This window comes from Dendroctonus ponderosae, unplaced genomic scaffold, assembly GCF_020466585.1.
Source record: "Dendroctonus ponderosae isolate FM_Combo_2020 unplaced genomic scaffold, Dpon_F_20191213v2 Dpon_F_20191213_2, whole genome shotgun sequence".
Classification (NCBI taxonomy): Eukaryota; Metazoa; Arthropoda; class Insecta; order Coleoptera; family Curculionidae; genus Dendroctonus; species Dendroctonus ponderosae.
The window spans coordinates 8,356,854-8,382,460 of record NW_026018165.1 but is presented as its reverse complement, the minus strand read 5'-3'; the positions used below and the strand labels follow the sequence as shown (position 1 = coordinate 8,382,460).

At 31.7% G+C, this 25,607-nt stretch overlaps 1 protein-coding gene across 4 annotated transcripts in view; it reads right to left on the bottom strand.

Annotated features, from left to right (window-relative positions):
* The window catches only part of LOC109546548 (espin), a 65,708-nt gene that overhangs the window by 30,680 nt on the left and 9,421 nt on the right, over positions 1–25,607 (bottom strand). For 3 of the 4 annotated variants that reach the window (XM_048663892.1, XM_048663893.1, XM_019917540.2), the window contains exon 2: positions 6,061–6,291. In XM_048663892.1, coding sequence (XP_048519849.1) covers positions 6,061–6,291 — 231 coding nt within the window. Of the gene's footprint in view, positions 1–6,060; positions 6,292–17,840; positions 18,174–18,386; positions 19,908–25,607 lie in introns of those variants that run through there. The other variant, XM_048663895.1, reaches the window with a different exon arrangement.

The following is a 25,607-nucleotide window of genomic DNA, read 5'->3' as shown; positions in this document are numbered from 1 at the left end:
CTAAATCTTCGTTTCCTCGACAGAGTCGTCATTTCTACGTCTTTCCACCACAAACTGTTAATAAATTTTCTACCACATATGAAATCACAGCATTTTCGGTACTTTGAACTGGCCCATTGACCAACGAATTTTCATTTATGATTAACACAACATCATCCTGGCAGGCAAGAAATGTGCATTCGAAGTACGCGCGAATTATTAGCTACTTTCAACACGCGATTGCTATTACAGGTACTTCCAGTGGTTCTACGTGCTCGATAGACAGTTACCGTACGGTACCACTGCTGGATGGGATCTACCAGACGCGTCAGCCTTTCTTCTGCTTTTTTTCCTTTCGGGTGGTAATCAGAAGTTTTATTTGGCGTTGATTGTTTTGATAGTAGCATTGTGCTGTTACGTACTTAAGTACTAATGGGTACTTAGAAAAATGCTCTTGTTTTGTGCTATACAGCAGCTGACAAGTAATTTAGTTTATTCATGATATGGCTAATAGCAGCCTTGTATAAATTGATAGTTCTTCCAGTACCAACTTCAGCATGTTTTCCAAGAACTGAAAATGTCTTAACAAGTTTATCTTAATAATGAGCTAGAAGTCTAAGATACGATACGAACGAATAAAATCACGACAGAACAGTGGAATCGACGCACTTTAGGAATCTATATAAGGAGGAGGAAGATAAGGAACAGGCAAAAATCGACCATGAAGAAAACAACGACATAGAACCAAAAACACCTTAAAATCCCTTAAAAATACAAAGAACCCCGGACCAGACGAGATCACTAGCGAGATGCTTAAATACGGAGGAAAAAAATATAAAATGAACATCCTAAACGAATGGAAGAACCCATTTTTAAAAAGGAGGAAAGCACTCCCAGAAAACTATCGTGGAATCACCCTACTTGATAGCGCTTTTAAAGCATTCACAAAGACTATTCTGGAGGAAGTCGCCAAAACCACAAGAATAAGATAAGAACAGCAAGGCTTCCGAAAAAACAGATGCACAATAGATGCAATATACATAGTCAAGCAAATATCTGAAAAATCCCTAGAATTCAATACACCCGCATACATGTGTTTCATCGATATGAATCAAAGAAACCGATAAGCTGCAAGCTGAAAATCGACTTCAAGATCGTCGAACAAGTTAACCGTTTCAAATATATGGGAGCAGATATAACGAGCCATGGAAATTTATCTCTCGAAGTAAGAGAGCAAACAATGAAAGCGGATCGAATTTCGTGAAGTTTGAGAGAAATTGTTTGGAAAAACAAATACTTAAACGCGCAAACGTCAGCCTATAATAACATACGTAGCAGAAAGAAGTCCAGATACAAGCAGAACTCTACAAATGATGAAATCAGTTCAAATAAAGACGTTAACGAGCAAACAAGAAGAGTAAAAAATACTGCAGGAGAATCTGTCTCTTGGTTGCAAATACAATGGATGAGGTTCTTGAAAATTAAAGCTTATAAAATGTTCTATAAAATTTGATTAGAAGATTCTAAATTTTACGTTTTGGATTATTCGCCTCAAAGAGGAAAACCAAAAATATACGGAAATGTTAAGCTACTTCTATTATACACCACCAGTAGGTTATTAAAGAAAGAAAAACAAAGATATTATGTGTTTACTAATATACATTCCTCTAGTTTTTCAGGAACATTTTAAGTATCTTAAAAACTGGAAATGATAGAAAAATGGATTACTTTTTTTTAAATAATTAATAAATGTTCATGAATTATTTCAGTAAAGTTATTATTTCAAGTAAAACGCATAGTTCTTTATTGCTTTGTCATTTATAGGATATTCAGATCTTTTTGAAAATGGTCAATTTCAGCTTTAAAAACATTTTCGTATAAAATTCACACAAAATTCCGTATTGATAATAAATTTCAATAAATCAAGACTAATAAAATTATGATTAAAAAGGTCGCATAATGTAAAAATATTTTTAAATTTATTTAAATGCAATTCATTAAATATCTCGAAACAACAAATTAGACCACTTTCATAATTATGGCCACATTTGATGTCCAGCTCTTGTTTGTGGTTAAATAATTTAAACGCTTATATACCAAGTAAAACTTGAATTAGGAAAAAAATAAAAAACAAAATTTGAATGTTGCACATTTGGGTGCATAATCAGCTTTAATAATTTCAAACATACTTCACCTTGAGCTCATATTTTAGAAACAAATTGAACTACCGCGCTTATTTCTACATCACTGGATAGACAATTAAGAACAGATTTCTGAATTGAAACTTCACATGCAAATTTCTACAGTTACAACTAGACTTCAGGGATTCAATGTATGATCTTGCAACTACCTGCTTTAAACAATCGGATTGCGTATTTTGATAAAGTAATTTTGACTTATTTCTAGCTTATAAATGTTTACATCTTTCAAAAGTAGATATTCACTAGAGTAATACTTACAATTTCGTTTTTCTCGGCTGCTATTAGGAAAAAAACTGCAGAAATTCGCTACAATCATGTTGATTTACTAAGAAAGCTGAATACATCTAAACGAGTGGTAGTGTATGCGTTTCTAATAAGTCACAAATATTAATTCCAGCATTTCCATAATTCGTGTTACTCAACAAATAGGGAAAAGAAATACTTAGAATTCTGATGTACAGTGACAGGATTACATTTTTTTACAATTTGCAATAAGCAGTTTAAAATATTCTAATAAGTAAGAAACATTGGCTTATAAGTTTACTCAAACTAAAAAAATATAATTTTTAAAAAATATTATAATTTATTTGTAAACTTCATACAAAAAAACAATATCTTATTCTGTTAATTTCCATTGATTTAATGCTCTTTTATATTTTCGGGCAAAACTAAAAGAATTGCTTCAAGGCGTCGCACTTGATTCTTAACTTTTTACTTGATGCTACCACACATTCATTATTTGCTTTACCTCTTTTAAAATGAGTATTTCAATAATTTTCAAGAACTGTTTCTATGAGTCCCGCCTGCTACTACGGGTGATGAATTTATTCCGATTCTTAACTTTGCACTTGAATCTAGCCCACATTCATTATTTGCTTTAGTTCTTTTGAAGTAAGCCTTTTTGCTAACTATGAATTGAACCAAACTGCTTAAGCTTTGAGCACTTTTCCGCATTGCATTTACCCACAATCTATGGGAATATTTACATATTTAATTAATATAGCCATGGAATGTTAATTAACACCTTTTTTGGACAGGTCTAAATTAGAATTGACACAGTATTTAAAATAAATGTTCAACCAGTTTTATTAATAATTAGTGCGCTTTTGCGATTTAGCCTCTTCACGTTTTATATTTTAATATGCAGCAACGAGGCATATCATGGTACGCATGCTATTGTTCCACATATTTCATCTAAAACAACAGAGTGTGTTTATGAAATTATCAACGCCACTATACAAGTTTTATAATTGGCTTATAACCCGGTTTCCAACTAGTACTGTTATAAATTAACACTTTAGTAGTATCTATATCGATGTAAGTGTTATATGAATAACCAAGACTAATAAGGATATTACATATTTGCTTACAATCAGCGACAAGATATTATTCTTATTTGGCATGGTTATGTAGGAACATGCCTTTGCTATTATCGAGAAAATGGAGTAGGAAAATCAACTTCAATTATCCACTATTCTTCTATATGTTAAGACAGCAATATCGAACGCGCATATGGTTAATTATTCAAAGCAAACTATTTCATATCTGTTTTCACTTTTCGGTACACTTTATATATCTTTCTTGAGTTGAAAGTTTTGATATTTTCAATTAAAGACTATGGTTGAAATCCGCAATTTTTTCCCAAGGTTGATGTGCCAAGTTTGGACTGTTACCTGGCCATTAGTTTCTCCCAAGCCCTCCATTTCTTGTATATAGAATTGCATTTAGAATCTTATTGTAAAAAGATGTCGGGAATATTCTTGCGTTTAAAATGTCACATCAAACGTGTATTGAGCGACGATCAAGAAAGTTTATAGCTCGACTGAGATGCTGAATTGCCGTCAACGGCAATTTTTTCTTCATTAAATTGCAAATCGAAGCTCTAAATAGAAATACTTTCTGTTTTTCTATAGCAGCCTTTAATCACTTCGCAGTAGTTGCATTTTAGAGTGATTTTGCTTCTATGAAATATTCGAGGGTAGATAATAAATCTTATTTTATTTTCATCAACTTCCAAACCAGTAGACTTCACAATGATTTGGAAGCAATTTTCAGCATTGCCTTCATTTCATATTTTCTAGTATTAGTCCTAAATTTAACTATATAAATTGTTTGGGAAACTTGTTATAACTTTGCTTCATAAAATCAGAGGGGATTTTTGTAGAGGAAGATATGTTTTTATTGTAGATACGACTAGTTGTCATTTTTTTGCCCTGAACAACATTTTTCATGTCTAGTTAAGTCGGGAAATTTAAATGTTTGTTACTTATTTGGTTGTGCGGGCATGTGAATTAATTAACTTTATAAATTGATGTCGCAATCAGTCAAAAAATCGTTAAATTGTCCGACCCAAATGAGTGAAAATAAAGTTTGAAAAAATCGTCAATAAGAGTTAAAATTAAATTTGAGTAAGAAACCGACAAATAGCTGAGGACAATTCTAAAAGGTTCGATTTTTTCAACAATTCCCTTCTAATTTTACTCCAGAACTATTCCAAATACACTTTTCAAAAATCTAGTCTGTACTATCGCGTTTATTTATTTTCCAAAAATCATTGATTTATGTTCCATCATTATTTTTTACTTTTTACTACTTTTCAAGCGATAAATGTAGTGCGATTTAAACAATCATTAAATGCGGCACGATTTTAAATCTGAAACATTTAATAGGCATTGCCGTGAAAAAAAGTGTATTTCTGTAAAGCGAAACGAACATAAAACAATGGGAAGCTGGCTAACAAGCATTCAGTGCATGGGTAACATCCGTAATGAACGTAAAATGGTCATCAATTTGACTGACGTGATTTTTATGAACTGGCTCACAAAACGTGTGAAGAAAGCGTATGTGGAGGTAAAATCGTTTTTAAAACCCACCTGGCTAGTTTGTCGTGATCATTTCTACTATTTTCTTTTCGTTTCTATAAAGAATAACAATGCTAACCTACTAAGGAAGCTAACTTAGCTCATTGAAAGAGAGCATGCTATTATGCGATTTGAATAGTGCTAAATCAAAAAAATCATGAGATTTTAGTATTTCTCTTTTGGGCTTTAGGCTATTTCTAAGTTTACGTAATATGAAAAATGTAAAATGTTGCTGAGACGACTACTCATCGTCAGTATACTTTATGGCGTTCGGATATCCTACATCCGTATGGTAAAATAAACTTTTTTATGCATCCTTATTGGTTTTTGTCATTTTTTAAATGTCGGTTTGTTAGCCAAACAGTAATTGCAGAGAACCTTTGATCAGTCATAATTGTTCCTAAAGAAAATAATAAATAAATAATTTGCATATAGTAACAGAGCAGACAAGATGTTTAGGAGTTTTCTAGTTTCTACTAGAAGACCAAACAGTAATAACTGAATATGATAGCCATAGTTGGAATATTGCTGATTTGAAATCTCAAGCAGCAAAATGAATTGATGATTATTAGAATAGAGACAAAGTAATAAAAGACCATAAGAAAATTATTGCGGAAAACCTGATTACGAGAACTATAAAAGCTAGACAAAACTTGAACAACTGTAAAGGGCCAAAGTCTAAAAATTGTAGTAAAATTAATGAAAAAGCTAAAAACTTTTATTAAAAAGTTTAGACGACTGTAACTGTGGCATGTACAACAAAATAAATTGAATCCAAAGCTCGACTAAAATGCCAATAATACATTCATAGAAAAGAGACAGAATTAATAAAATGTTAAGATTGAGAAATATTAATACTGGATTGAACTATCGCAATGCTTTGGCACATTTTTCGCGTTTTAACATACAATTTTGGAAAAATTACAAATTCGTAAAAAGTTCAACTGCAATAGTATACCAATTAGAGGAAGACTGTTCGATATACTAGACAAACTAGGAAACAAAATTAGAAAAACTACCTTAATTCGACTGAGGAATCCACCAAAAGTCGAACGCAGTCCAAGCATCCTCTAGCGGCGGCATAATGAAGCGCCAAAGTGGCATTTCCGTTGGGAGGACCATGTGGTTCCCCCACTGCGGTCGCGGCACCTTTTTCCAACGCGGGCATGCCGCCGCAGCTGCCGATGGTGCTGCCCTCTCTTGACTCTGCTTCCCACAGTAGCCAGCGCAGTACGTTAAGACGACCGTACCTGAAACAAGTGGTACCTGTTAATAGACAACTTCACCCGTAGATGGCGCCAGCTTTCTAGGTTTAAGCGATAACAAACGTAGTACTAGAAACTGGAAGATGGAACCATGTAGCATTTGCCACATTTATTTTCTTAAATTTAAATATTATTCTCATTTACAATGACAGCACTTAATTTGCGTGACTCAGGCTGAATTTTGTATTTGATAAAGTCTAAAATACATTGAAAAATTGAGGGTTAGTACCGGTAATACAATTGATTTTAAAACAATGAAATAATATAGGTTTCAAAGCTATAACCAGCATTAGGTGTTCGACCAATTAAATAAATCTGCATTATTGAGTAATACTCTTAAAACGGTAACGAAAAAAGTAAATAGGTACAGTTTTTAAAAGCAACCTTCTAGGTACTTGCTGTTCGTTTTGCTTAATGAAAATATTGCATATTACCGTTTAAACGGTTAAGGCGGTTATGAAATGTTTATAAATATTGTCGATTTAGATTCAGTCAAAATATATGGACGAAAATGTTTCGATTTTATCTAAATTCATGATGTAATAAAATATTAGACTTTCACATTCACATACTTGAAATGTTTCATTCAAAGCCACGAAAACTTCTCAACCGATACTTTGACTTGCCGTAAAAACTTACATAGTCTGAATAATTGATAAAATTACACAAAGCAACAAAAGATTCTATAAATTTATTCTAAGATTGTATTTTTTTAGAAAAAGCTATAATTTATATTATAAGACAATTATATAATTTATATTATAAGACAATTATAAGACATTCAGAATGGTTTAAAACTAAAAGTTATCGAATTTCGCACCAAAACAACGTTTTCAACATCATTAGTGTGAAAACTGGTGTTTTCTGAATATTTCGTTCTAAAAAATCAATGATAATAACAATAGTTTACTTTATTTCGGCAGCATTTTGCAAAATAATTGTTTTGGATTAAATTTTGCGGCAAGAGCTTTCGATTTATTAAGCACAAACTGTGCATTGTAATTTCCAACGTTTTCCAACCAAGACGTGGTAGAATGTTTTAATTAAATATTAGTCTTACAAAACGTGGAAGTGAAACAAGTAGTCAAAAGTGGCAAAAATCAACTGCATCAAACCGCTCAACGGAAGCTTAGTTTTGCATCCAATTAAGTTCGAAATTCTCATGAATAGAAAGGGCACAAAAGCACGCATCATAATGCACTCAAATTAATATTGAACATTTTTTCAAAATTATTAACTCAAACCTAGGGTCTAATCAAACATTTACTAACTGACCGGTGTAGGAACTATCTAGCAAGTCCGAATTAAGTATACCAAAAACGATTCATTTTGAAGTGATCTAATTTTCAATTAATAGCGTAAATAGTGTTTTTATAAACCTACATTAATATCTAATTTTTAATTTCACATGAGCAAAAACTAACAGAAAAAGGATATCAGCGTAGGCAATGCAGTTAGTTAATTGTTTTGAGAACCACATAAGTTAAGTTTACACAACGACCAAGAGAAGAGTCCTTATCGAGAGGCGTGGTATTTAAAAAGCTATATTTCGACATTACCAGTTGATTACGCACCTGATGTAGCAATCACTGTTTCTCTACCGAACAGAATTGTTTACTAACAATGTTTACATTTGGTATGAATAAATATCCAGGTTAATCCAAAGAAAGACATCATCGAGATGCTAATGATACCAGAATGTTAGAACATTTTTAATAAGGCCCACTTTCCAAGCATTGTTCGAGTGCCTGATGGCATCATTCAAAACATGTCCCATAAGACTATTCCAACCGTTAAGCCAAATCTTTATTAACCTGCATATGCAGAAGTCCCTTTTCTGTGGAGGACTGACCATTTCTGATAATTCCTCTATCTATCTAACTGCAAGTAACGGTTACCGGTTTTCGAGCTTGAGTTATTCAATCTTAATACTTCTAGCCCCAAGCTGCTATTTTGCTGATAGTTTTTTTGCTGTAAGGTCGTTCAGTGAACTTAGACGGTCGCTAACGTGTAGTATGGATGATCAAACAAGATACCTTCTATTGCGCAATGTGTGTCAAGTATTTTTAGCAACATTTCAGTTAATTTGCTTGAGATAACTGGAATGATCGGAAATAGAATAGACGCAGATTTGAATAGACTGGTAGTAAATTAAAATTGATTGATTTAAAATGGAAAAGTAGATACTAATTGGAAGCAATGTTTTCGCTAATTATATATCATTAAATATTGCAGTTGGGTTGATTTTTCCTTCCGGTTTTATGAAAGAATGTGATAAACATTGAAATTTTGCTTCAATGGCGTGGAATTGCACAAGAAGTAGTTGACTAATTCGATTATGATATGATACGGTTGAGAAAGACGGAACTTGAAGGGAACAAACAGCCACAAACAAATTTAATATTTACCAGTATTAATTTTTTTCACTATTAAAAATCCATACCTAAATTCCAATAAATTAACTGGTTATTTAACAAAGTACTCTTAATACAACATTAAAAAAACTTGAAGATGATTTTGAGAGCACCTTACAATTTTGCAAACTAATCAATGAACAAAATTAAACACAATTTAAAAATAAGATTTTAGTAATTTAAAGTTTAATTCAATATGAATGTTTTTCGGACCATGCAACATGTTTTGCAGTGATTGAGAGAAATAACACATATTCTATATAGCATGGGCCAAACTTTTTGATCTGAATTTTGAAGGCAGTTCAATGTAGAGTACATTTAATGCAAGAAACTATTTATATTCCATTTTCTACTAGCGTTGACACCCAATTGCAAACATATTTTTGTTTCTTTTTGCATCCCGAAATAAGTCATTATTAAAAGCTCAAACAAGTAATATTGGAGTGGTCTTATTTTCCAGACTCCATTTGAACCAGATCAAATCGATCCGGATCAAAATAGTTAAATGGCTTGCTGGTTCAAATAAAATCGAATAAGAGCACAAACAATTTACTCGTTTCAGATTTTAATGACTACTTGTTTTGGGTTGCAAACTCTGTAAGGCACAGCGGGTAAAACTCTGTAAAAAGTTACATAATCCCTTGAAGGGTTTGCGCCTCAGAAGAAATCACAAATTAACACTGAAACGAGAGATATTTGTCTGCCGTTGTTATTTAGATTCCATTTGAACCAGAAAGAAGTTCAACCACATGCATTAGGCATTTGTTAGTTTCAATACTAAAGCAACCCTTCAAATGTAAGCAGCGAATGCAAAAATTCTTGTGTATCATACCTCAACCAATAATGATTTTTAATGAATTTTTGGTACACCCATTTATTTGACACTCACAATTTTTTCGATTTTCGTCTAATGATAGATAATTTTCGTGTAAATCTTTCAAAAAAAAAGGAATTCCCGAATTTAACTAATTCTGTTCGATACTTGGCAAGTACAATGTCATTAAATTATTTTTCCAAACTCACAAATTAGGATTTCGTTAATTTTTGATAACAGCAAATAATGCAACTACCATTTACTCATTAAAACTTGAAATCAAGTGTTGATAGAAATGAGCATTTAATGAAAAAAAGTCATAGCACAAAAAGTACCTAATTAATGCAGCAAAATTTCATATTTTCCAAGTTTTCTGAAAAAATCGTTTAACAAACTTAATTTGCTCGACTTTAAATGGGTATAACGGGATATTCGTGTAGGAAAGCGGGCACGAGGCAATTTGAGTTTCAATATCGTTATCTCTTAATTGATATTGCACATTGTAATTAGCGGTAACGCACAATTAACACTGTAAATATACCGTAGCCGACTAACTAAGAGAAATTGTTAACTTTTCAATCAAAAAAGTGATAAGTTGTTAACATTGGCTAAAATACTTATTAGCGTATCGTGTATTTGAAATTTCGAGTATGTATTCTGTTTTTCGAGGATGCAGGAAGACGTCGCCTTTAGCTTTAAACTGCAGTGTTTATAAAATATTTTCGGAGAAAGCCACAATGCAGGTGCATGAACACTTAAATACGTAGATGATGGGTGGTTTAAAAATAACAATTTTGTGTTGCTTTTCAGATGAAATCTGACAAAACTTCTCGGATATTGTTATTAGTACGTTACTGAGGTCATTACCATTATGTTAGCCCCTGTTATTATAATATTCAGGTCAGTGCAGGTTTAGCCATTGTATATTTTACAATGATAGGCTGATAGCCATCAGCCAGACATTATTCTAAGGTCACTGCTGAAAATCACAACAAAAGTCGGTGTATTATTATACGTTACAGTAACCGTAACCGCTTCCGATCATTTTTATATTTTATGTCTTTCCAAGTCTTTCTTTAAAAATAATTAGTGGATTTGAAAGACAACACTTATGACTTAAAGGGCATTAGATTTAGGATGAAAGCACAAAGTGAAAAACAGAAACTTTTATAATAAAAAATAAACAGCTGAAATAATAATGAGCGATTATATTTTCATATTATTTTGAAGAAAAATATTTCTATCAGAAAAACTGAGTAGTCTAGCGCGTAATAGCAAAAAAATTAAAATTAGTAATAACTTTATACCTTTAAATACAATTTGCGAATTTTATGAATAAATGTTCTTGTTGCTTAAAGTATGGTGCGATTGAACCAACACATGTATTTAAAGCATATGTTWGTCGAAGTCGAAATTGTGTAGAAGTTTATTATAATTCAACGTATCAGGAAATTCAAGGACATTAATCTTAAAGGGCCCTTAAAATTCCCTTTCAATGGGGCTTTTCCGAATTTTCTGTTTTAATAGAAATTATTTATTCACGTACCGGAAATTGGAATTAGACGCATTATTCTTTTTTCAATGAATTCATTGCATTGCTCGCTTCTATTTTACGGAAATGAAGTGGAATTTTAGGTATTCTGAGAACACACTCGCATATGAGGTTTCTAGTGTATTTTTCAATGAGCTCCTCCTCCCTTCCTTTTTATTATCAAATTGAAGTAGAATTTTAGGYGTTTTCAAATTGTTGATTTCTTTTAAAAAATTGACCTCCATCTTCACAGGAAKTTTGTATCAAACTTGAAATTTTCACATTCGTGTTTTTTKGATTCAATTCATAGCTTWCGACACAAGAACCTCCCCAATATGCATATAAAGKGTTTGGGTCTATAATAACGAAGTTATCGACGGTTAAAAATCGTGACCGCTCAATAACGCTTTAAAATCCGGCGAAACTGTCAATTATTTTAGATTCTAGAGGGTTTTTCAACCAGCTTGTTGCATTATTTGCTTCCCGTTTTGACTCAGTGAAGTAAACCTTTAGGAATTTTGACAAATTAATATTAAAAAAAAAATCGCCTTCCACACCACCTATGAAATTTTCGATCAAAAGTGAAAATTACACGTACTGATTTTCTGGGCTCTATACATAGCTTTCGATCTCAGAAGATTTTCTTTCTGCAAATATAAAATGTTTGAGTCTATAATAAGAAAGATATCATCGGTTAAAGATCGTGATCGCTCAAAACGCTTTAAAATCGGCCCAAACTCAATTATTTTCAATATGAAGCTGCCAGTGTGTTTTTCAACGAGRCTGTTACATTCTTTGCATCCATTTAATGAAAAAGAGGTAGATTTTTATATTTTGAAACAATTTTATTTTTTGAAAAATCGGCATATGAAAATTTCTGYCGAAATTGAAAATTTGACATGGGTGTTTTTTGGGTTTAACYCATAGCTTTCGATCTAAGGAGCTCTCCATTACGAATACATGAAGTGTTTGGGTCTATAATAACAAAGTTATCGTCGGTTAAAAATGGTGATCGCCCCAACACACAATTATCTGAAGTTTATAACGTTTTTTTCAATAAGCACGTTATATTCTTCGCTTCATTGCCATTAGGCAAATTTTGGAAAATTACTTTTAAATAATTGTATTGAGCGCACAAGCTTATTTACTGTTTCTGCAGGATTTTATTTTTATTGATACACCATTTTAAGCTTCTTTTAGTGAAGATTAATTCCTATCATTATTTCGATTAAATAGCCACATTGATCGGTTGTTTCCTCTACACTAAAGGGCATTTAATTATTTCAACAGTTTAGTTCTTTATTTATATAGTATTTTATTGTATTTAGTGGAACTATAATTTGCAAAAATAATATTTTTTTCTAAAGCGGTTTGGATTAAGTTTTTTTTTCAAAATTGTGGTCCCACTTAAATGCTCATCAGTTTCAGGCCATACACAAGTAGTCTTATACTCATTTTAATCTTCCTTACTTTTTACAGTATTAGCATTGCTAACAACTCTGTAAAACAAAGAATTTTATTGTTTTTAGTCATTTTTAATGTATTTACATTTTACAAAAAAATCACATTTGCAAAATAGTAACACGCTTTCCAGTACAGTCAGTTCCGCTATTTATTTATTAATATTTAAATTGATTCAAATTATGTATACATTATAATGTTTATCTGTCTGTTAAATTATAAAATCATATTTAATGGGCTTATTTTTAATTAGCAAACTTTTACTTACAGTTTTAAAACTTCACAGCTAAATTCATTTGTAGTAACGGTTTCGAGCTCATTCTGACCTCTATCTGCTACAAAGATTTCCAATATTTTTATTTTGCCACTGGTCAAATAATGGGCGTACATTACTAATTAATCTACACAAAAGTAAAAACAACTAGTTTTGCGTAATTTATAAAGTGAATAAAAATTTATATTGTTTCTTTTGCAATTTACATATATGCTAAATTATTTGTGATTCGAGTTTAATCAAGGCAATGTAGGTTCATTAGCATTCCTGTGTTTTTAAAAACATCAAACTTTAAACGAAAAATTACTCCTGCCCTTACTGTACTACCTACAGTAAATATCGAACACATTTACTTAAAAAAATGACACATTTTCTCTCCATAAAATCCCACTAAATATTAGCGGTTCAAATAAAAACATTTTATTATCCAATCAAATAAATATTTGATGAGATTTCCTACTGACCTGACCAACAGTGACTCCAGTCTGTCTTAAGCAAATTCAAACGGTAGGAATCCAGTAACGTCTCAAACGGTATCGTTAATCAATGCTCGAATTAACCGAATAATGTGGCAAAGTAGTAGCACCGAACCAACATGTGGTACGCGCAAACTTAAAGGAAATAATAGGAAAAATGTTAAGAGATCTGCTGCAATGAGAATTCCGCATTTTAGTAAGAACATTATGAGAAATGGTCGACTAACTAAGAGATGCGTTATTTAATACTATTAGAGACGTTACGCGTGCGATAAAAGCACCGCGTTTAGATTTGCAGTTATCAAGTAGTACAAGTTTATAATTTCATTACCAAAATTTCTTATGAAGGAAAAAATACCGGACATTATCCGAATATTACTAAATTAAAACAAAAACTCAAAAAGCTTATGTTTGGTTTAGAGGAGAAAGAGCACAATTTTCAAAGCTTCGAGCAAACACAACCAGCATTTAGTATTCATCATAGATTTATTGATAATTAGTTGCACAACTTTCAACGCATTTTCAGGATATAACAAATAAAAACTAACCGGAAAAACGTGAAGACTGGAGCAGATAGTTAAACATAAATAATTAAACTATCATTTCAACATAATTTATCAGCACTGTCTGCGCTAAGATGTAGGATGCCTTCAGCACAAATATTTCCTGCTTCTTCTTTTGTATATATTTTTAATTTGAAGTTAGTTAAGTTGTTATTGATGACAGCCTTCGTATTGAGAAGGAAATACACAAGGTAAATACAACTGAGCATTTAAAAAATATGAAGGCCAGGCAATAATTGAAATTATCATCTTTTAAATATTTAAAAATACTTGCCCGATTTGTAAATCTAGTGAAAGTTAAACTTTTTAGTTTTTCAACAATGTAGTACTTACTACTCTCATAAGTTGGAGTAAGTGAACAATTCCATATGTAGCAATAGTAATTTATGTTTTCAATATCAGATAACAAAAGCAATAAGGCAGATTTATTGCTCAAATTTTATTTTCAGATACTAATAATTTATAACATCATTAAACATGTAAAGATGCCATTAACGATTGTCGTGATAAGTAGAAAGTGAAACCTATTTTTTTATTTCCATTTTAGACTGAAAAATTACACAAACGCAAGTCGATTTCGATCAACATCTGTTGTTTTATGGCGGTAATTTTCATACGTTGCAACCAAGCAATGAGCACTTTCTCTATTGATGGTTAAATATTATTTATTATATCTAATTTGACTGCCATTAGCATCAAATCTAGGACTAAGAATTTACTGAGTTTGGGAGCAACAACTAAATTTGAATGAAAGAGAGAGAATGGACACAGATGAAAATGTGTTCATTATGTGTTACAGATGTTTCTATCAGATGGCTTGGTGCTAATTTAAATAACAAAGATGACTTGAATAAATAATACCAAATCGCTTGAAATATGTCTTAATTAAAAGGAAGTTGTCTTAGACTTTTCAGTAGTTTTATTTTGAATATGAATGGGGCAAATAAATAGTAGCTTTTTTTAAGGAAACTTATTTTGCAAGTGGAAAAATTAGAGCTGATTCCATCATGAACAAAGCACAGAATTGAACCATTTGTAAAAGTTGACGAAGACAAACAAGTATATACAAATACAAAATTGGAAAAATCATTACTACGCTCAATTAGAAAATAAATTTTGTAGAAATACGCTCCCTTAAAACTGCAGAATGTTATAGTTTACATAAACAAACTGGGACAAGATTGAAGTGAAAATCACATGAACTACGAGAAAACCAAGACGAGGCCAAAGAACAAATAAAAATGAGAAAAAAGTTACAAAATTACAGATATTCCTAAAGCCCAGAAAATCTCCCAAAATTATTGAGAATGGCTTCTCGATCAAAGGAAAAAAACGGGGAGAAATATCCTGGCATCTTTTAATGGAATAGAGCGTAAAGAGAGAAAACAGGATAAATACAAGCATTAAGCAATATAATCTCAATTTTACGTAAACAAATTGGAGCAATATTAAATTGTAATTAAACCAGCTTAAAAAATTGTTTGTATATTTGCAAAAACTAAAATTGAAGCAACAAACTGCACAAAATAAGAAAACAACAACCGATTAAAAACGTTTTGAACAAATCGTTAGAAACTCTGTGGCCATAAACGCATTAAATGTCAAAAAGCATAAAAGTCGATACATGCGAATTGTGGCATTAGGAACAAGAAAAACTAGAAGTAAATATGATAAATGTGTTAAAAACATATTTAATAATTTTTTAGATTTCATGTAACTTTTTTTGTACTTTGCCCAATTGAATTAATTGAAAGAACATTTTCTTCATAGTATTCACGACCTAGAAACCTAAGAATAATTACCAAAAATACAAGTTTCCACTCATTTTATTTGTTGTAACAAAATTGGTTTAAATTAGGAACTAATTCATACGTCGCCACAAATGTAATAGCCTCATTAACCTACCTATTAACTCATGTTTGTAGTTTTATACTACATACAATTTAAGCACCATTATTAACTAGATCATCGTTTCATCGTATTTTTAAATGATGTTCATATTGTTTATCGACATTTCAAAGCGTTGTGGATAATAATTTTAACTCACGTTTCGCCATCCCGAATTGCTTCCATCTTCAGAGGTGTTTCATTCGTAACCATTGAACTGAGTACGAATTTTAGTTCAGTGTAAGCTCTCGAGCGAAACTCCTCTGAGAATGCAAGGCAGTCGGGCTTTCGAAACGCTCGGTAGAAATCATTTTTCACGGCAGAGTAAAAATTCTAAAACCTCACCAATTTCAAGCAATTTTCCAATATTCAATGTTATTTACACTACATCTTGTTTTTAAGGATTTATTGTTGTTCGATTATAGGCAATTTTGTGTTAAAACTGTCTGGTTATTAAATCTGGTATATAATTTGTGCAACTTTCTCGCGTGTTTTTAACTGTTACGTAACAATATTAATAACAAACAACTTTATTAGAAATTGATTTTTGATATTTGAAAAATTAAATAATTAATTTTTATTTTTATGTTAAATGTAACTAATTTCAAATTTCTTTCTTCAAATTTCATTTGACTATTAGCTGTTTTCTTCTTGTTCTATGATGACTTGGGTTCAAATAATGAACTTTCAACCGTAAACCAGCTACAAGAAGGTTTTTTCAGTAATTGTTAGATTTAGATTGAATTAAATTGAAAAAATTTAATGGATAGAATGAGAACTAATTAAATGATATAAAAATATCATTTTCAAAGCTCTGATTTAACCGGTAAAAATTATCAAAAAGGAACATAAGGCATAAGCTAAAGTTGAGAATAAAAGCCGCAATAACAGTTATTCTTCATGAGCCAAATAAATAGCAATTTTTTGAATAATAAAGATTCAAATGATAAGTACTTAGATGATTTAATGACACCATTCTGCGGTAGATTCATTATGTACAATTAAATTCGGAAATTATTGATGCCCGACACATATTAATAGAATATTCTTAGATCTATTACTTATGAATGATAATTTTATACATTATAATTTCGCGTAATTCGCTCAGAAATAATTGATTGCAACTTTCTAGTGGCTACATGTTACAGTGATAAATCTTCATGTTATCAATTTTGAGAATTCGCCTTAGAATAAATAATGTAAGAAGCATTTTCGATAAAAATTCTTATCGTCAATTCGTCGCAAGAGGCCAGGATGCAATCCTCGTAATCAATCAAACGGTAATTAGCAAAAAACAAAGTCAATGATGAATTATAGAGATTATTGCCAATAGAAAACAGGAAGATAATTGATATTTAGAAGAATATACTTTCGAATCGCGTCAAAAATATACTCTTAATTAATCAACAACATTTTATATTTTAATTAGTTTTATAGTCTTATAATATATATTATATCTTTAAAACAATAAAACTTTATAAGTACATTTACTTATGTGTATCAACATTAATCAATTTGGAAATTTGAGCACTAAGCACTACAGCTTGGTGAACTCAAGCGCAGACAAATGTATAAATGTACTTTCTCAAATATAAAATTCTGCAAAACAATGCTGTAAATGAACAAAAATTGATTAAAACAGCATGTTAGGTACCAGGCAACAATTATAATATAAACGGCAATCTCACTTCCGGTAGTCAGCGACCGGAACAGTTGGTTTACATACATCATAATTTTAGGCCAGGATGAGCACAACTTCACTATGTCGAAATTATTTGTATTTTTTTACGCGAATCGAATTCTTGCCGCAATTAGGTTTCAGAAATATTTCGGATTGCTTTGCATTTTGAAACCCGAACCTCAGTATGGTATATAACAATCCATTTCAGTGGCAGAATGAGGATAACTAATGTTACTGCTCATTTTCATTGCTGCCATATGTCGCTATACTCTAATTACAACAAATGTTTATGAGTCTGTTGGAATCGTGTCAAAGTTGTTTGATAGTATTAAATTTCTAATTGAATGCTCTGGGATTAACCTGAGAATTATTTGCTTACTTACTTACTATAAATTTTATTTCATAAACTTAGCTGTTTACAATTCAGCATTACCTCATGTTTTGAATTTTGATAGACGTTTTCCCATTTCCAATCCTCCTCTGCTCCTCATGCATCCTATTTATATTTCTCCTCATATCCTCTATTTCACCACTAGTTTTCCGAGCACTCTGTTTAACACTATCAATCTTCGCCATCATTCCTTTGTCGTCTTTAATTTTTTTCCCAATCCGCAACGAAAGCATAATCCTTATTCGTACGTGTCTGATTATATATTTTTCTGTTTTCGCTTTATACTTTAAAACTTCATCATTCCTATGAGGCAGCAATTGATATTTGTTTCTTTTGGAGTTACGAGATGAAAAATTTGGCGATCTTGATGATGGTCTTAAAAAATCAATAAAAATAATGTTGTACATCAATACGGAGTGACTGACTTAATTAAGAAACTTAAATTGGAAAAAAAATTTTGCTTTAAAACCATATTCTGCAAATTAACTCATCACTTCAATAAAACATCTAACAAAATGTATTAATGCTTCTGCCATTGGTTTCTTCACCTTTTCATAAATATTACTTTTAATAAGATTTATTTTTTACCTATTGATGTGTGTAGATTGTCGATGAATTTCAACATCCTTTGTGTGATTGCTGTGGAAATCAACAAAATTTTGCTCAGCTGGCACATAAGCCGGATTGTAGTAAATGTAACTTAACGAATTAAAATTGCTTTCATCTGAACACTCCAGAATGGCTTCTTCGTGGATATTTGACTTTGCGTTCAATGTGTTATGCAATGCGATGTTTTTTCCTAGAGAATTCTTGCTGCAGCTACGTTTAGCTGCCGTTTGCTTGAGCGGTGAGGTTTTGGGCTCAATTGGAGCTACCAAAGGGTTCAAATAGCTTGGATGCTTTGTTGAAGAAACTTCTTTGCTGGTAGATGCTGTCACTCCGTACAGCTGGTTAACAGTGAATTTGCCGTTATAGCTTGACGACTTTGATCCCAGTATTTTAATGTGTTTTAGGCCTTTCCACATGTCTTTTAGAATACTGTGCTCCTCTTCGGCTTTTTGCAGTAGCTTTTCTTTATAGACGTTCGGTAGTTGCAGATCGTGATACCTGCTGTTTAAAACACTTTTAGATTCAATTTTAAACTTTTCCCTGTAGTTTTCCGATATTTGCTCAAATATCTCAGTTATATTTTCGTTGCGTTCTTCCGCCGTGTCATGGTAAAGGAGATTGTTTGTAGACTTTTGTTGGCCGATAGAGGCCCGAAGCTGAGTTGAATTATCTCGATTATTATCGTCGGTTTGATTTGATCCCAAAACAATCGCCTGCTGCCCTTCCATGTTGCTGATGATCGAAATCAGATCCTCCACATTGGAGATGGATGAACTGTCGCTTGCATCCTCTTCTTCAGCCTTTTCGCCATCAGTTTCAATTTTATTATAAGTGGCATTGTCCATTTTGTTCATCCCCAAAGACAGCATATGACTCCTGTTATGTACCCAGCCCTTAGATATAGTCCATTCTTTTAACCAGGCGGGTTTGGAAAAATCTGGTTTGGAAATGAAGGACTTTTTGGGCTTTAGTTTTACCATTCGGTGGTTGGAGGTGACTCGGAGCTTTTGGTTTTTTGCAACCGAATTTGGGGACCAAGCTTTTCGTTTAGTTAGGCACATACGAAAAATGCGCCAGATATCATAAGCATTTTTCATATTTTTTCAAACCATGAGTAATTTATTTGTTCCAAGTGGTGTGCGTGGTTTCGAAGGAAATTGCACACTGTGATAAAATAATTCAATGGGGTCGAACTTTCCTAACAAATTGTGCAAACATAACTACACATTCACAGGCCTGATTCGCCACAAATATAATCTTCACACATTTTATTTAAAGCAAACAATGCTGCTATTTGTTGCTCCGTTTCAAACGGTTTGTCCGACACTTCTTGTGATTACCGCAATTTTACCATTTAGCTTATAGAGCTTAAGAAAATCCGATTGCAAAATAACTAGCAAAATTTTTATAATAATTTAAATTGAATTAATTATTTGACTGTGTACGGACGAAGGAATCCGGATTTAAATACACGTCAGATCAGACTAAATGAACAAGGGAGCCCAAAAATGAAAACCAGAAAAACGGAAGTACCATAATACGGGTGACTGATAGGAGGAACCCCACTTTGTCCCTTTTTCTTCATGCTTCAATGCGGCGCCACTGACTGATACATATTTATTTGTTGACGGTGTATTACAATAGTCAATAATTGAAGTGGTTTTAAAAGTTTGATGTGGATTCGAATCTTTTTCGGTTGCATAAAATACAAGCAAAACCAGATATAATTAATCTCTAACATAATTATTTGGAAGCCATCTTTAAAGGATCGTAATACAATAATTTCAAATATAAATGTTACTGATATTAGTCCAAATTCACATTTAGTCAGGTACTAGAGATATTCACCATTATGAGATGAATAAAGAAGTCCCGCAAATAGAAAATATAATATACAAAGAAAAACATTAATCTTCATATCATATATTATAATTAGATGAAACAGAAAAGGAGCTAGGTTATTTAAAATTATCTAAGAGGGGAAATAACGATAATTTATTGCAAATATCTTATATTTCTTTTACAAGCAAATGATTAATTTCTGTCTGCTATTTAATACTGTAGAAACTGTCTGAAATTGTTGTGATATGAGAACAGATGTGGTACGGATCATACACTGCTCTAGATAGCTTATGAATGTTTAGAAAATAACATTTATTATATAAAATCATGTCAAGCTACATTCATATGCACAAAAGGCAAGCAGGCCCAGAACTAGTTATATTTTATTGTAGACTATAGCATATTCATGGAATCAAATTCAGTGGTTTTTCCTATTAACTTAAATAAAACACGATTGGTTCCCAAAAATTCGGCGTTTAGCTTCTAAGCCGCAAAAATCTGATTGTTTCTATTAACATTTTCGTTTTAAAATTTACTTTACTTACATTATTACGCTTACAAAGCTGACGTTTAAATGTATCATAATATAGTATAAATATGAATTACTTAATCCTACTGAAGCTGTATTAAATTACTTTAGATCCTTTACTACCGCTCTAGAAATAGGTGGTTTTGAAGGATCTTTTGCTTATTCTTTTCTTTAGTATTAATTTGCCACGTGTTATGATATATTTATTACACACAATAACTTTCATAAAGGTGGTCCAATTAATTCATCCAATGAGCACAAAATTCACATTTATTTTCATATTGCCCAACATTTACAAGTTGATGAACCCTGTTCAGACTCCATTTCTTTCAACCCATACCAAAACGTGCTAACAAGATGACCGTGAGAGAATGCTTTCACTTGCAAAAGATTTATTTCTTCGACCCTTTCATCGTCACAGTGTCATTATCATTTCGTCAATGACTATGGGAATGTTTTGTAATATTTGAATCACAATACGCTCTATTTTTTCCATGCGATGTCTTCCTCCATTAATTAATTGAATTCATTCAATTGGTTCAAATTGTGAATTGATGTAGTTAGTGGATGTTAATGAATGGTGTTTCAAGTGATGATGATTTAATTTGCAACTCTCAAATAATTGGATAATTTTTCTTCATCGCTCGGTTGTTAGTTTGAATTAGAAATTTCAGTTCTCAAGAACATACTGCGAATGCAAGGAATACATGTTTGAAAGGGTGTAATATTTCTACGTCGTACTTGTATATATATATATTTGCACTTATTTTGTTGTGAACGTTAAAATATAATAAAAATTGCATGTTCTTACGGTTGTACTTTATTTTACCTTATATTACAAAAGTGTGACTGTCTCCAGCTAGGATTTTCCTTTAGGATTTATTAGGATGCCCTTATTTGTTTGGTAATGAATCTAGACTTTTTCATTTTCATTCTTAATTTCGTTAATTACCTTTGATTATTCCAGTTCAACTCCAGCAGAATTGATAGCTGAATTTCTCCTAATAATTAGTTAAAACTTTCTCTAAAAATGGATAAAAGCCTTATCGTTTGTCTCCGTGTCATAATAGATGTACCACGTCTGCCGATGTTACAATCGCAAAATTGAATGAAACTAAATTTATTATTTCATTTAAAAACCATTATTAATAAGAGCTTGTATAAAGACTTAAGAGAATGTTGTTGCATTTTCGTATTTGTTATGCAAGTTTATTACTTGTACCTGCAAAATTCAAAGACTAGTAAAATCCTTAAAACGTTTCGAAATATCATAAAACGACAATTAAATATTGACAACCTTAGTCGACCATGATGCTTTTTTAAATATATTGCTGGAAATCTCCACGAAGTAAACGTGAAAGTAATGAACTATTATCCTGTAAACTTTGGGCAATGCGGTATCAACTGTGCATATAAATTTTGTTCTGTTTTAACCGAAACATTCTGAGAAAATTAATTGCTGAACATCCCGTTTAGAGCGCGCATACAATTTTGGGTAAACCCGATCATTAAACTTGGAATGACCACCAATTTAGCATTATTAAGCAGCATTCAGTTATTCGTAATCAATCATATGAAGACTCTTAGTTCTCTTCCTATGTTGTTTTTGTATGGATGAGAGGAAGCGCCAACTCGCAAGTGTTACCAACTCTTCAAACAACTTTCTTCAGATCCGATCACGATTTCACAAAATATCTGGGTCCCCAGACAGCCTGAGGACGCCACTTGGTGGACACCTGACTAGACAGATTTATACCTATTTGATCGCTTTAGAAATCTCACTACAGCATCAAAGCTGATACTCAGCTAGTTTTTGTTGCTCGATTTAATTGTTTAGTAATTGTTACGTGCCGTTCAAGAAAAGTTTCTTTTTTCGATTTCATTCGACTTGAACTATTGGCGTGTTTTCTGGGGAAATCTAAGTGATTTCTTGATTTTCATTAGTTCAATATCCTGTTTCTGAACATGCAATTGCTGTTTTCAAGAGGGAATATTCAATACTGAATACATATAACATTTTCTAAATACATGCACATGTTTTATAACAGTTGCATCTTCAAGAAAAGTTAATTAGCCCCATGGTTAAATGACGTTTGCATAAGAAATGCATCACTTCCCTTCCGAAGGAACCTACATTGTTCTTTATAGTAAATAATAATATTATACGATTAATTCAAAATGTATTTTGTATTGCGATTTAAATCATTATGAGAATTATCGGCAAATAAATCGCACCAACGCAATCCAGACAACAGGAAGAAATTCAATGATTTAACGAGTAAGAACCTTGTCCCAAACAATTGAAATCCAAATTAATTAACAATTACGACGAGATCGATGTACCCTGACTGGTGCTATGCTGTTCAATTTATGAACTGCACTGCGCGTAAAATGTAAAAAATTGTAAATGTAAACATTTGTTGGAATTTTTGGGTTTACAGTATTTAGCAGATGAGCCAACAATTAATTAAATAAAGAACAAAATGTGTTAAGCTTTCTTTTAAGCCTCTAGTGTTTAGATGACGCGAAAACTAATTTACAAAACACTTTCTCTGATACTTGAGCAGCAAAGTCAATTTTTCAGTAGCAAATATGGGTTTTATGCTCTGTTTTATTGCCATTTGTAAAAACATTGAAAGTTACGGGAAATCGAATGGTATTTATCACAGTAGCACTAGTGGCAAATAAGTGATTCCTCACATTTGCACTTTAATAAATACGTCTATAATTGAATTTTCACCAATCAGTGATTGATAGATTCAGCATCCAAGTGCAAGTGAAATTGTCTCCATTAATGGACCGTAAACAGGCAAATGAAAGTGTCACAATTTTTATTATTGCACTTTAAAGTGGCTACAAATTACAATGTTTAAAAGCAATGTTCTTAAATGTTATTACGGTAAATTACAAGCTATTATATGTGCATAGTTTCTCGTTATTTTTATTTAGGTATCCACATGATTTTCAGGATTTCACTTGTCGCCTGGCAATAAAGCCAGATTTAACATGTTACTCTTCTAATTTTTATTTTATCAATTAATATTATATTAAAGTTGATGATGGAAAATTATATTCTTCTTTCGCTTGCTATGCATTAAAGATTTATAATGTAAGAGCAACTACAATCATAAAATACTGTCATTAAACATAACCATTTTTAAAAGCTACAGAAGTTATAAAAAGTGGTAAAATAGCCATTAAAACGCAAATTTTGAACCGAAGATGGTGCTAACTATTCGACCGCAGTTAGTTACCATAATTAGTATTTCAAATACGCCATCAGTTCGATTAAAAAGTGGCAAGACAACTACACATTAATCAAATAAAGACCTTATATACAAAACCGCTATGCAACTTATATGGAATATAATTGTTTTTGCCTTTAAACAATGCAGAATACAAACCTGTTCAATTGCTTGGCACGTTAAAGCAGAATATTACATTTCTTAGTAATTATGTTGATTATTTTCTTGCTAAATTGGATATTACACAGCAGAATTATAATAAAACATATATAAGAAATCGTTATTAGATGCAGAAGTAGTTATTATACATAATTCCAATACTAACTACCACGGAATCTATGTATTTGATCGGGATTTTGCTATGATACAGCAATTAATTACAAAGTCATTAAAATAGCTATTAAAATTAGCATAGAAATTCGAAATCGTGTTACTTTCTTATCATTTTATTGCCGTATTTTTACAACATTAATATACTCCAGGGTAACCATTTATTTCAGTTTATTTTGTCAGATTTTAAGTAATTAGCCAAAGTTTCTTAGAATTTTTTGAATTTGTGATGACCACATATATTGTGCGAAATGAACTTAAGAGTTGCGATTTTGGTTTAGTATTTCATACATTTTTCAAACATTCGGAAGCTTTAAAATTTTGTATATATTTTCGTGCCTTCAACTAAGATTTTCGGAAAGTGACTGTGAAGTTTTCAATATCTTTTCTTGGTACACTTTCTTGCATTCCAATGAAGGGTTCTTCTAGTTGCATCAACACTAAATTTAATTACTACAAACCTCATCTCTGATGTTGTCAAAGTATTTTTGAAGCTGGTGAGTTTGCCCGTCTTTTAGGCCATGGTGGAAATTAAAATTTTCCAGGCGTTTCGCATTTGCGAGAGTCTTACATCTTCAGAGGTGATTTGCTTAACAACTTAAACTCGGTTAATGTCATCAGTGCGTCCAGTGTAACCTTTAGAGCAAATCGCCTCTAAAGTTGCTAGTATCTCGCACTTGCGAAACGTCGGGAAAAAATTACTTTCCAGGATAGTTTAAAATCCCTAAAAGCTCACCAGTTCAAGAAATGGCCACGAAAGACTAACTCGTTTAATAAAGTACTTTTTTCAAAATCTGTTAATTAATATTTAGTTACAAGTCCGGGTAAAATAACTACTGGTTATGATAACAAATGAAATAAAGTTCCGTTTTGAATACTTATCAATTTTCACTTTAACAGTAAATCGTTCAAAATAGATTGCAAAGTATTATTATTATAAAATTGCCAAAGTGAACTAAACTGAATGAAACGAAAATATCCATCCATGCCATAATCTATTTTAGCTGGGTGAGCCGTAAATAAAACACAATTTCTCACTGAAATTAATTACTAATTTCAATAAATTATATATAAATTCACCTAATCATGTGTGTAAGTGTTTTCGCTGAATAACTAAATGTAAATAAGGCATTGAATAAATTAGCCCCAACATGTGGTTGTTGCAAACAATACAGTTTTGAAAACCCGAATTAATTAGGTACTGCTGTAATTGTACTAAAACCTGCCTTTAAACTAAAAAAATATTAACTTGAC